We start from the raw sequence: 13,219 nt of genomic DNA, 5'->3' as shown, positions 1-13,219 counted from the left end.
AAAAAGCACACAAGCAAATTCTAGTAAGTGGCACTGGAGTTAGAACAGCATAGAGTGGTTTTAGTCCTAAGAGTACCATGCAAGAAAGCTTGGTCTTAGTAGGTAGCACGGAGAAGGCATGCAAGTGCTTCAAAAGTTTTATCCCTTTATTCCAGAATTCCTCTTGAAAGCACAAAAGATATTAGATCCAGGCTTCAACTAAATCAATCTGCAACTCCAAGGCTGGATCTTAATTCTGAAAATTTCCCAGTTTGAAGGAGCTTTTTTACATCATCACATTCATATTCTAAGCCAACAGTTTAAGTGTAGACTTAATTTAGCCCTGAAGAGAACAAGCCTTCCCTTGTACTACCTCCACATAAAATCCATGCTCCTGCTGAATTATGAAACACTTAATTTTTTTGAACAGCTAATACTTAAATAACAAAAAAGCTAAATAACAATGTACACATTCCAGTTTTCCATGTTTTCCTCATTTGTGTCTAATATGTTTTTCTGAAATAGACARAATTTAGACTAACCTAGCTTTCATATGCTGATGACTAAGAAGCTGTAGTATCTATAGCAGAACTATACAATTATTTTATGTTGCACAATGCTACGCAACAGTATTTGAAAGACTATGACTTGATGGAACACTAAAGGTTTTGCTCACGATTTGGAAGAAAAGAACAATGGTCAATGCCCAGGTTTGGGGTTTTATTGTTAAAAGATTAAAGCATAACATTTCACCAGATACAAGAAATTTAGGGTTTTTTTCTGACATAACAAACATCCGAATTATCAAGAGAAAATGTTGAACTATACATAGTCTGACGTTAATCCATCAATTTAATGTATATTAGTACATGCTTAAAACATGGCCAAAGTACAGAATCACAAAATAAGTACCTTGATGCTCCTAAATCTGAGACAAGTAAGCCAGAAAATTGAGTGCAATAAATTTCCAACAAATGGCTATACACTCAATTACAACCTTAGGGCAGAATTATTTCAGAAAGATTGGCAGTTTCTCAMGCCTGGCTCATTCACATTTAATTTGATGAGAATTTCCATTTGAGTTGGATAAAAACATTTTGAAAAATAAGACATTTAACAAATCAAGTTCAGTCTTCACAGGAATATATAGTTTGCTTGCCACTCTGGTCCTTAATTGCCTGTATGTTTTACAAATCTTTACAAAACTAATTTTTATCCATTTTGGTTTCAGAAACATAGTACATCTGAAAAATAAAATATGACTTTACTGATGGGTAATACAGAGACATGAACATGTATTTAAAATTACTTTTGAAAAGTAAATCATTTCAGTAATACAGCTATAAGACAAGTTAAACATAGTACAATAAACCATGCATCTTCTGACTTGTCAGATCAGCTAAACTACTTGGTTAACATACAGCAACACTTCTGAACACTTCCGTAAATTAAGATTTTCTATCATAAGAGAAAAACAGATTAAATTTGTTCTTCAAGTGGTTCAAGACTGTCCAAATGTTTTTTAGTTGTATCATCACTATGACGGCTTTGGCAATGGGTTAAATGTTTCTTAAAGCCTCGGGGAAAATTTGATTCAAAATTACAACGTGGACACTTCAACAAACTTTGACCATGAGCAGCAACATGATTTTTAAGAAGAGATTCCAAAAGAAAAGCCTTGCCACATATTTTACATTTGTATGGGCTTTGAACATTATGCTTGTTAACTAAATGATGCAAGACAGCACCTTTTTTCATCGCACGACAGCAACAAATTTTGCAATAATACTTTCCCTTGCCACGTTTCATATATTTTGCTATTTCTTCCTCCGAGATGAAAGCCTCTTTCTCTTCAGTAAACTGCAGCACACATTGTGGCTGAATGGGAGTAGTTGCATCCACTTTACTCTCTCTGCCGTAATCAGATGACTCCATATCATATTGCTCTTGGTCACTGTTGGATTCTTGCTCCTTTATCTCCATTGAGTCCATCTCTGTTTTTCCACACTCACTGCTATTTAGTTCAGAATCTGAGTTTTCCTGGTTTTCCTTCTTGGGCTTCTTTTTGGGGCATGAATATAACATGTCTTCTGGTGACTCTTTGGCTAATATTAATTGTTCCTCCTGTGAAAATAAATCATCCAGTGGTTTTTGATCATCTAAACTGTGAGAAAGTAAGTCACTCTCACCAGACTCACTAGGTGTCTGGGGCTCAGAAGAAAAACCTGGAACAGATTTGTGAGACTCAGAAAATAGGATGCTTTTCTGGATTTCAGCAGGTACAGCATGTTCAGTATGTCTCTGGACATCAGAGGATAAGGAAGCAGCGGACTTCTGCATCTCAGAAAATACAGCATGTTTCTGAACATCAGGAGAAACAGTAGGTTTCTGAGAGTCAGTAAAAAGAGCTTGTTTGGGGGTCTCGGGAGAAATAGGAGGAGTAGGTTTCTGGGACTCGGTGAAGAGAGCATGTTTCTGGATCTCAGGAGAAGCAGATTTCTGAGATTCTGGAAAGGAACTACGTTCCTGAACTTCAGGGGAAATGGGAGCATGTTTTGGGGCTTCAGAAAATAGGGCATGCTTCTGGACTTCAGGAGAAACAGGAGCTGACTTCTGGGCTTCAGAAAATTGGGCATGTTTTTGGATTTCAGTAGAAACAACAGAAGYAGACACCTGATTCTGGGGCTCAGAAAAGACAGCACGTTTTTGGATATCAGCAGAAACAGTAGGATTAGATTTACGTGACTCTGGAAATAGAGCTCTTTTCCGAGGTTCAGGGAAGTGGGCCCGTTTCTGAACCTCAGAGGAAGCAGCAGGGGTGGCTTTCTGATTTTCAGAAAAAAACACAGATTTCCGGGACTCAGAGAATTTCCAGGATTCGGGAGATACTGAAGCAGCAGATTTACGGACCTCAGGAAAGAAAGAAGGCTTCCAACTGTCAGAGGAAACAGTGTGACTAGACTTTCGAAGCTCAGGAGAAACAGGGGGAGAATGCTTCCATGTATCAGGGGAAAGAACAGGTTTCCAGCCTTCAGGGTAAACAGATGAGATGGGTTTCCATGGCTCAGAAGAAACAAGAGTAGACTTCTGAGATTCAGAAAAGGAAGTAGATTTCCATGAGTCAGAAACAAGCCTCTTAGGCTCTGGCGACACAACTGGGCCAGGCCTTCGGGGCTCAGGAGCAGACCTCCGGGGTTCCATGGACACTGACATGGCAGATTTTGAAGCCCAGGGAGAAGCAGTGGAAGATTTCTGTATCTCATGAGGTGTAGATCTCCAAGGCTCAGGGGAAACAGTGGGACCTGGTCTCCATGATTCTGGTGAAACTGCAGGAGCAGGCCTCCGGGTCTCAGGAGAAGCAGCAGGAGCAGGCCTACGCATCTGAGAAGGATGCCTCCGGGGCTCAGGAGACACAGCTGGGGCATACCTTCGTGGCTCAGGGGATACAGCTGGAGTAGGTTTCTTTGGCTCCGGAGACACAGCTGGAGAGTATCTGCGGGGCTCCGGAGACACAGCAGGGGAATGCCGACGGGGCTCCGGGGATACTGCAGGGGAATGCCGACGGGGCTCCGGGGATACCGCAGGGGCTGGCTTCTGTGGGTCTGGGGATACTGCAGGGGATGACTTCTGTGGGTCTGGGGACACAGCAGGGGATGACTTCTGTGGGTCCGGGGACACAGTCTGGGCAGACATCTCTGAGTCTGGGGAGACAGCAGAGACTAACTTCTCTGCATCTGGAGACACGGCGTGGGCTGACTTTTCTGGGTCTGGGGACATGGCCTGGGCTGACTTCTCTGGGTCTGCAGATATGGCCTGGSATGACTTCTCTGSRTCTGCAGAYATGGACGATTTTTGAAGTTTGGGAGAAATAGCTGGTTCAGATTTGGGGAGCTCAGGAGAAAGGGCAGGTTTGCGTGACTCGGGGGAAAGGGAAGGTTTCTGTGGCTCCAGACTGACACTTTTTTTGGAGGAATCTGACTCTTTTTCTACCTGTTCCTTCTGCTCCTCATTCCACTTCTCAGGTGCTGCATGTTGTGCTGTGATGTGATAATATACATTGCAATACATCTTGCTGGTAAAGAAACATTTGTGGCAGTGAAACAATTTTGCACTTTTTTGATAAAATATGAGTTTACCTAAACCAGCAGCATCCATTTCATCACAATACTCTGGGTGTATGGTACCCATATGAATCTGTATATTTTCATAGTCTGTTCCTCTGAAACTGCAGTGATCACATTCTAAGCGCTCTGTGGTTTTACGCAGTATCTGCAACATGTCCATTTTTCTACGGTGTGTAACAGTTTTCACAGCACAGCACCTTTTAAAGAGCAAGCCTCAGAGTTCCTGCAATAAAGGACAAAAAAATCTGTACAGTTARTTCTCAATGTTAATTTTAGCTCTTCTGTCATTCTTAAGAACTTGATGTGCTTTTTTCCCCCCTCCATTTTAGAAAACAATTTTTTGCATGGTACTAACTCATTCATTAAAGAATTCAAATACAGGTGCCTCCAAATTTTGCAAGTTATTTTACTTCAGTGAAGCCTGAAAACCAAAGCTTGTGTGGAACAGTAGGCCTTTAGAGCAATGCAAAAATCTGCAAACAAACCGTAAGAAAAGAACTTAAGCAATGAATAGCTAAATTTATGTTCCATTTGATAAACATGACTTGCATTCTCAGTTGTTCTTTCTTCCCAAATTAGAAATTTTTACTTACAATATGCATTTACATTGAAATCAAAAAGTACTTTGAAACACTGCCACTGAAATAAAAACCATTTCAAAAATGCATYCTCATCACAAAATTTCAAAACAAATTAGCTATTTTTGACAAAGCCAGATAAAATTTTTCTAAGGAGAAATACAGTATCCTGAAGACTAGGCTCTGTTACCTTCTGTTAAACACTATTTTCTTTGCCTTAATTATTATACACAAAAAAAAAGCTGCTGCTCATGAAGACTCTATCCATTATGAAAACATTTTCCCTTGCATAATTTTATCTGCTGCTCTAAAAACACCAAAAATACTATTTCAAAAAACAGCAGTGATTTTATCCAGTTTTTGTGTAGTTGATAGCCCTCTGCATACAAAGCATATTTTCTTTTGTCTCACCCCAGAGGGATGAAAGCTTTTCCAAAATAAAAATTCTATAATAAAACCTCCAAAAAACATTGCATCTGAAATGCAAACAATTTTTAACACTCTGGCTAGATTCCATTAATTCCAATATGAGTTACTTATTAATAGAATAAACAGAAAACCAAATCTAACCATATTTTGTAAACCATTTTCATCTACATGTGGGACATCTCTCTATGCTAAAAAGGAATATTTAGACATTTCTCAACATTTATGTAAAATGCTGATTTTTTTTTCCTTGTAGACTCAAACTAAACAGCTGTTACATAACTGTCACTCTTAAGATATCAAGCTAATTTTGAGGGTCTCATAGGACACTTTCAAAACAAACTTACAGTCAATGTTTTTGTGTCAATTTAACATTATTTTTCCTGTCTAAAAATACATTAGACTAATAGCTAATCTAAAAATATGCATCCAAAACAAGTTTTATGAATCTATTCCAAAAGTATTTTTCCCTGGTTTCTTAGGAAATTGAGGCTTACACAAACACATTGCCCTACCATGAATGCCAGTCAAACTGAACTGAGCAATACAGTCTCAAATTGAATTTCTACAAGTTTCATGAAAATCAGGAACAGAAGGAAGTTGCTTTGGGATTGGAGCAGCAAGAGAAGGAAAGCAGACKAGCAATGCTGTTAAAGGGTGATGTGGATACAAAAAGAAACAGGAAAGGGAAATGGGCTGAACAGTACAGAGCACAAATCCATTAGAAATTAAGGTTCATTAGTTCAGTTCCTCATGGAACAACTTTTYTGCACACACAATACGTATGCATTTTACATTATGCCACAGGAACAGGTAGATTTTCAAAGAAATGGGTGCAGCTCCAATCAGAAAGCATGATGGAACCACGGACAGAGCTTGAAGAATCCTCCTTTACATATACGTAAAAAGAACAACATCCAACTGTATACTGTCTACACACACACACTGATATCTGAGAAGCAACTGCACTGTTCTACAAATACAGAACTGGAAGGATCTTTTGATCCTACATTGCAGTCTCCTACCTCTAGTTGACCATGAGCCAGCAATGTGCCCTTGTGGCCAGGAAGGCCAAYGGTCTCCGGGGGTGCATTAGGAAGAGTGTTGCCAGCAGGTCGAGGGAGGTGATCCTGCCCCTCTACTCAGCCCTGGTGAGGCCTCATCTGGAGCACTGTGTCCAGTTCTGGGCTCCCCAGGACAAGAGAGACATGGAGCTACTGCAGAGAGTCCAGCGTAGGGCTACAAAGATGATCAGAGGGCTGGAGCACCTGCCCTGTGAGGAACAACTGCGAGAGCTGGGCCTCTTCAGCCTGGGGAAGAGAAGGCTGAGGGGGGATCTKATCAATGTTTACAAGTACCTGAAGGGAGGGTGTCAAGGGGATGGGGACAAACTCTTTTCAGTTGCCCTGTGTGACAGGACAAGAGGCAATGGGCAGAAACTGAAGCACAGGAAGTTCTGCCTGAATATGAGGGGGAATTTCTTCCCTGTGAGAGTGACGGAGCACTGGAACAGGTTGCCCAGAGATGCTGTGGAATCTCTTTCTCTGGAGACATTCAAAACTCGCCTGGATGTGATCCTGTCTAACATGCTCTAGGTGACCCTGCTGAGCAGGGAGGTTGGACTAGATGATCTCTAGAGGTCCCTTCCAACCTTACAAATTGTGATTCTATACATTTACTTGCAAAAGATGCACCAAAGTGTAATCCATACCATATTCAGTGTGAATCACAAAACACTTCTCAACATCTTACAAAAAAACTTTGTATCTCAGGAAAGGATCAAAACAAAATAAAGCAACAGGACCTATTTAGGACCTCAGTGACCTACACCTCTGCAAGAACGAGGAACTTGCACTGAAAAACCCAAAGCAAGCCTTTGTAGATGCCCTACACTCCAGAAGACATAAAAGCCCTTAGTGTTAAAATTTGKGTTCTGGTTTGAGTATTTAGGGGCAGGCAGGGGAGAAATTTGATTTTCAAAACCAAGAATTGTGAACTAACCGTAAGASACAAAGAAAAAGAATCCATTTTAACCAAATCACAGCATAACACAGTAAGGGCATACTATAGTATCACCTTTTCAGAACCAGAAGAGATTTTACCACTTCCAAAATTGGTTGCAATCCTGAATTCTCTACTCAATTCTTTCTTTTCCCTAAAGAACCAAAAAAAAAGGCTTTTCCAAACTGAATTTATCACAACTTATGACAAAAATTACTARGCAAAAATATCTCCCACTCTTCATTGTTTCCTCCTCTTTACACAACACCTTGCTCTTGCCCTTTCAGGGGTTTTCTGTTATTCACTCCTCTCCCTACACTTGATCCAACCTTCCATCCTTTCCTTTTATTTAGCCCTACCTATATCCTATTTTACAGTGGAAACTTCCATTTTTTTGACAAATACAAAAGTGAGAAAAATCAGGTCCTTAACTCCTTTCTACAAACCAACAAAGCTGCCCATAGGCTTTGTCACCAGAAGGTATTTCTGGAAACACAGATACTTTTGTATCTCCAGAAGATGTTCAAAGGCTGACATTCAAGCTTTTGGCTTAAGAAATAACATTCAAGAGTTCTGGGTACTTTCCCTTATACAGCCATTACTTGTTGCTTTTGATTTTGTATCTTCAGCACACTAAAGCTGGCAGTCACTGAAGAAACTGCACTTTCTGCTGAAATCACTACTGAATTTAAGCATACTACAGAGCATGACATCTTTTAAGTACCATAGTATTTTAGGCCATGACACATTGGAACAGTAAATCTCATTCTAGAGTATTCATTCCAAGAACAAAAATGAAGCTGCACAGTGCTGAACCACTCTTAATTCATGCTATCAATTTAAATTTTTTGAAACACTTTTGAAGGAACAAAATTTAAATTTTGTTCATTCACTTGACACGTATTTGAACAGTTGGTCTATAAGATTTTATTGTCAATCCCTCATGTTACCTTCTTACTTTATATTAAAATGCCTTTGTCTCTACATACTTCTCATTACTCTCCTCTTCTATACTCAGGCTTATCACACAGGTAACTGCTTGATTCATATTTCTTTTTATCTTGAACTCTTGCATCAGAACTTGCCTTGCACTGGACCCTTCCTCAGATCCTTCCTTGCCTAATTGAGCAGAAGTTTGAAGAACAGCATGTTATTGCTTTCTAGACAGGTCCAAGCCAGCAGAGCCAGCTAGGCTAGAAACCTTCTGCTCAGTAACTGGGTTCCCACAACTTTGGACCTGCACGAACTGTGACGTAATCTGTGCTAAGCAGGTCCTTTTTGGAAAAGCTCAACAGGATCAACTATGTTCCTTCTTCATTGTAGACACTAAAGGGTATCCCTGTACTGCTCTAAGTCAGACCCATATAAACGATAAAGAAAATAACTGGTGCTATAAAATGGGTAAGGCTGTCCTTTTGCTAACTAATAACTTGACCAAATGCTAAACCCAAACAGTTTTGATTTTATGGGTGCCTTTTCTGAGGGCAATTAACCTTTTTCAAGGAAAATCAAGATTTTCAGGATAAAGATCAAGCTATCATTGGAGACAGGTCCCCTGTGAAACAGGGGAAGGGAGACAAACTAGAACATCTTTCAAGCCTGCTGAAGACACCTAGAATTGACAAACCACGCTGCCAGCAGTCCAGGTACAGACAACTGTTTCATAAACCCCAGGTCTCTTCGCTTTTCCTGGACATTCTGCCAGGTCTTACCTGTTTTGTAAACAGGGTGATTTARTATTGCTCCCATCAAAACCCTTAGTTACAGGATTTGCCCTGTCCCAGTGACTATAGCTGTTTCAAGTCACATTAACACTACACAGATGAACTCGATTCCTTAATCAGTGTTTCTGTACCCTGTCCAACTTTCCTAGCTTTTCATGGCTGCAATATTGAGAAAACAAATACAGCTATACCCAAATAGAAGCAACCATCTATTCTGAAAATACAGTGTAATTGAAGCAGCGGTTTGAAGCCTAGCATTTGTGTCTCCTGTCTCTACATCTTGTCTCCTCTTCCAGACTAAGTACTTGTCACATAGGAAACCTCCACTAAGATTCTGGAGTTTGCAATACTAAACTTTCATATACAGCAGCCAAGATGCATTCAGACTTTTCCCGAGACATAAGGATTTCTATTGAACCTGAAGAGGTAAGTGCTTTTGTCTACAAGCTCACTACACTCACAAGTATCAAATCAAACCAAACAGCCTCAGCACAAACGCCTCTCTTAGCTTGACTAAAGATTTTTGCTGACCTCAAGGTCAGTGCCCACCAATCAACGTAAGAGCTGCTTGGAGAGATCTCAGAAGTGGTACCACCAGTCTCAGCTGGTGCTCCATCACTCAGCTCTCACCATTCCTCTTCTTTCACACTTCTAGAACCTGCAATGATTCCTATTACCTTCACTTCTTTCCACATGCACAAAGATCCTTACCAGATTCTGTCTCCTACATTGTAGTTTGGCCATAACCATAAAAAAGGCAGCGAAAATGGATTGGTAATAAGGACCCATATCTGAGGAAAGAACAATAATCCCTACTTTTCCTGCTTGCATTCAGCATCTGTGAGGCTGAGGCCATGACCTGGGGGAAAGAAAAGTACCCAAGAAGTCAGAAGCAATAAGAGAGTTCAAATAGAACGTATGCAGTTCTGAAGTTGGTTACATTTATCACAGAGCAACCACAGAGTGCAATCAAACAGTATCACCAATCTCTGATGAGCTCAAGTTAGACTGAGCAACAGAAGTTGCCCAAGCTAATGCACATAGCAGATAGACCTTCTGATATCTACCCAACTAGTAATTATCTCTTTTCAGAGACTGTTCCTACCTTCTGCATCCCATCATCCATCCCCCTGAAGAACTAGCCACACTTCCTACAGCCTCTCAAAAAATTTGCTGGAAATATTACATATCAGCAAGAATGCAGGTATGGAATGACACAACAAAGTGACTCTGGCACATAACGTGATACCTCCACTTTTCAATCCCATTCCAATTTCTTAGTTACACATCTATCTATTAACCGTTTCAGATTATTTTTAATAAACATATTCTATACTTAGTTTTGCACTGTTTAATAAATTCTTGCACCTCTACAGAGGATAAGCAGTGGTTGTTATTTCTGAGACCTCTGAGGCAGTGCCAGAGGGAAACAAAGGACTCAAGTTACAGATCTAGATTGCCACAGAAAAATATGAGTTGTTTTTAATATGACATGCGCAATTTCAGAATTCAGCAACAAGTAGCCCGTCATATCATCTTTCAAAATCTGACTGTCCTGGTTCTCTCTGGCAGAAGGATCTATAATCTCCTTTTTCCTCTTGATACAGAATCAAGTCTGGTGAGACATAAGCAGAGAATGAAGATATGCAACACATCAACGATGCCAGCACAGCTGGAAAAGCCCTCAGGAAGGAACTCCTTTATTTCCTGCAATTCCCTATGTCCACAGGTAATGCGTGCTGAGGCTTAAAAGTGATGGCTATCCTACGCTGTGCTGCCATCTGTCCAATCATGCAATGACAGGYGACATAGCAGTGGGAAGTAGAGGTTTCCAGCAACTTCCTACTGAGTTCATGACATCAATCTATTGGCCATTATCTACATCAAGTGAGGGATGATGTCAGCATGTACTTCTAGGAATGTTCTCCTTCCAACAATAATCCTCCCACCTGTACAGAGTGCCAGGTATCAAAACTCTTCTCTCACAAGCACAGTCACTGCACAAGACAGATGGGCTGTTCATTTTCATAAGCTCTGAAAGTTTTTGGTAGACAAACAATTCAGTCATACTACCCCTTGTCCCTGAACATGGTCCATGGTAAACAGTAAAATTTGTTTTTAGCACAAGAAGGCTAGATACAGCTGCACCATTGCTTTTATGACTACTAGCAGGATTATTGTTCTATTTAAGCAAAATGGAAAATTATATGTTGCTCTTGCAGTGTCAAAAAGCAAATGGCAACCTGATGGCAATGATTCTCTTGAAGCTTCTCTTGAAGCTACGTCCTTGTATTGTGGCTGACAAAAGAAAGAGAGGTTTAGCTCCCAAAGAAAGCTGCACATAAACATCCCTACAATGCTGTAGGGCTGGCACTTCACAGTGCAACTAGCAGAGAATGGGTGAGTTGCAATGCATTGTGAACCCACTGCAGACAAGAACCACACTACTCTGCTTTTGTTAATCCAGCAGCGTCCAGAGGAATCTGACTGCATACTCACAGCTGAACTGACAACTGCCAGCCTGGCTATATGTGCAAAGCTCCATCAGCAGAGACTGCTGAACCATGTCTTTAAAATTACATGCCTAAAAAAGGTACGAAACCCTTGACCTAATCAGTAACTGAGACTGCAAGATGTACTATGAGGAAATGTTGAGCACGAGATCCAGGCGTGAGGCAGCTGTTTTATGCATTTCCATGTTTCCAGGAAAGATTCAAGTCAGAGGAAAGCTGAAAAGTGGCAATACTTGGCCCAGATGCAGATGACTTAGAAATATGAAGGAGACAGCAGTCCAGCTAGCCTGCAAGATTTCCATCTTCTCTAAGAGAATGACAAGCCACACAGCAAGATCAGTTTTTAATATAAGATATAACAATGGTTTATACTACAAAGTAATGTCACCATATCTATGTCAGGTTCAGGGTAGAAAAAAAAAAATTCCACATACTTCCGATAGGGCTTTTTAGCTCTAACTTCACAATAGTACATAGACAGCTTTGCAAAATGGCTCTGGAAACCATACTTATGCAGTGCTGAACTTGAGCTAATAAAGAGCTACTGGACCAACCACAGTGCACAATCCAGTCATGACCTATGATTTAATACTATTTCAGTTCACTTTTATTGCTAACATCAGGCCAAGAACTCTATTTAAATTATTCTGAAAGCAAACCAGTTTCAAGTAARTTAGGTTCAAAGATAACTTACTGAAGAGAAAAATGAAATCCAAAGTCTAGATACCCTCAATTTGAAAAAAAACTCAACTCAAGCTTCCAACTACCCCTTTAACAGTGCTGAATTGTTATCTCATCAACTAATGCAACTCCACTTTGAAGTCCCAAGTATCAAATCCTCCTAACACCTGCACCAGTCAGCTACTCCAGGCTACTGCTACCAGCCCTTCCCTAGGCTCCAAAAAGTGAGTGCAGATAATGAAAATGAGTCTCCTTTATTTCAGAAATCAGCTCTAAAACGGCACTAGCCTTAGACTTGCTTCAGCCCACTCTAATAATGCAAGGCTGCAATCGAGGGGCTTTTGTTGACCGTTTAGTTTGCATCCCTCTCACTGATCTCAGGGATGATACAATGCTCCGCAGTTACTTCCRTCACGAGTGAAATGGACAGTCTCGCAACAGCAATGTCCCGTGCAAAACTATTCCCCCCCCTCCCCGCCCCTCGCCCAAGGCTTCTCGCAACACTTCACCGCCAGGAAAGCGGAGTTCACAGCGTGCCTCACCTGCTTCTCTTTCCGCTTCTTTAACTTTCCCTTCGGGGGGCTTGGGCAGAGGATTTCTCGCAGATGCCAGCTTCACCCTCCTCCCCGGCCCTCGCGGCGCTTCCCTCGCCCGGGCAGCTCGCACCGGCAGGGAGTCACGCAACTCGCCCATTCATTCCCGTACGGCCGAGCTCCGGGTATTTTCCCCAGCCGCCTCCCCTCCTCCCTCCCTCCTTCCCCACGCACGGAGCCGCCACTTACGCCTCGCCTGTTTTGTTCCCCCGCGCCACACACGCAGCGCCGGCACCAACCGCCGCCCGCAACCGCCGCCCCCTCACCCCCCCCCGCGCGCGCAACGGCCGCCCGCTCCCCCCACTCCACGGCACCCCCCGCGACGCCCCCGCGCCCGCCCCGGCGGGGGCTGGACGAGGGGAAGGCCCAGGCCCGGTGCCCAGGGGGAGGGGAGCGGCGCTCGCCAGGCCCCGGCCGGCCGGCCGGTGTATGCGTGCGCTTGTGGCGGGGAGAGGGATTCCCCCCGCTCCCGCCTCCCCGGCCCGTACTCACCGTTGAGGCACCTCCTCGATGGCCGCCGGGCGCCGGGCCGGGGGAGGGGCTCGGCGCACCCCCCCCAATGGCGGTGACGGCGGCAGGCCGGGCCGGGAGCGCTGGCGG

The 13,219-nt window shown here is 42.4% G+C and overlaps 1 protein-coding gene across 3 annotated transcripts; it reads right to left on the bottom strand.

The window, feature by feature from the left end:
• Nucleotides 1–678: 678 nt before the first annotated feature.
• Nucleotides 679–13,213, bottom strand: CHAMP1 (chromosome alignment maintaining phosphoprotein 1). Of its 3 annotated transcripts, none has more exons than XM_085320805.1 (2): nucleotides 13,112–13,213; nucleotides 679–4,326 (listed from the first exon to the last, which is right to left on the bottom strand). In XM_085320805.1, exon 2 carries the CDS (start codon nucleotides 4,261–4,263, stop codon nucleotides 1,459–1,461), a length of 2,805 nt encoding a protein of 934 aa, XP_085176931.1. In that variant the 5' UTR covers nucleotides 4,264–4,326; nucleotides 13,112–13,213; the 3' UTR covers nucleotides 679–1,458. The 3 variants fall into 3 exon arrangements, with proteins under 3 accessions (XP_085176931.1, XP_085176932.1, XP_085176933.1); XM_085320806.1 differs by lacking the exon at nucleotides 13,112–13,213 and adding an exon at nucleotides 12,569–12,749; XM_085320807.1 differs by lacking the exon at nucleotides 13,112–13,213 and adding an exon at nucleotides 6,133–6,215.
• Between the last annotated feature and the right edge of the window lie 6 nt (nucleotides 13,214–13,219).

This window comes from Rhea americana, unplaced genomic scaffold (genome assembly GCF_003343005.1).
Source record: "Rhea americana isolate MKP2758 unplaced genomic scaffold, rheAme1 scaffold_66, whole genome shotgun sequence".
Classification (NCBI taxonomy): Eukaryota; Metazoa; Chordata; class Aves; order Rheiformes; family Rheidae; genus Rhea; species Rhea americana.
The sequence above is the reverse complement of the archived record's forward strand: the minus strand, read 5'-3'. Positions and strand labels throughout refer to the sequence as shown.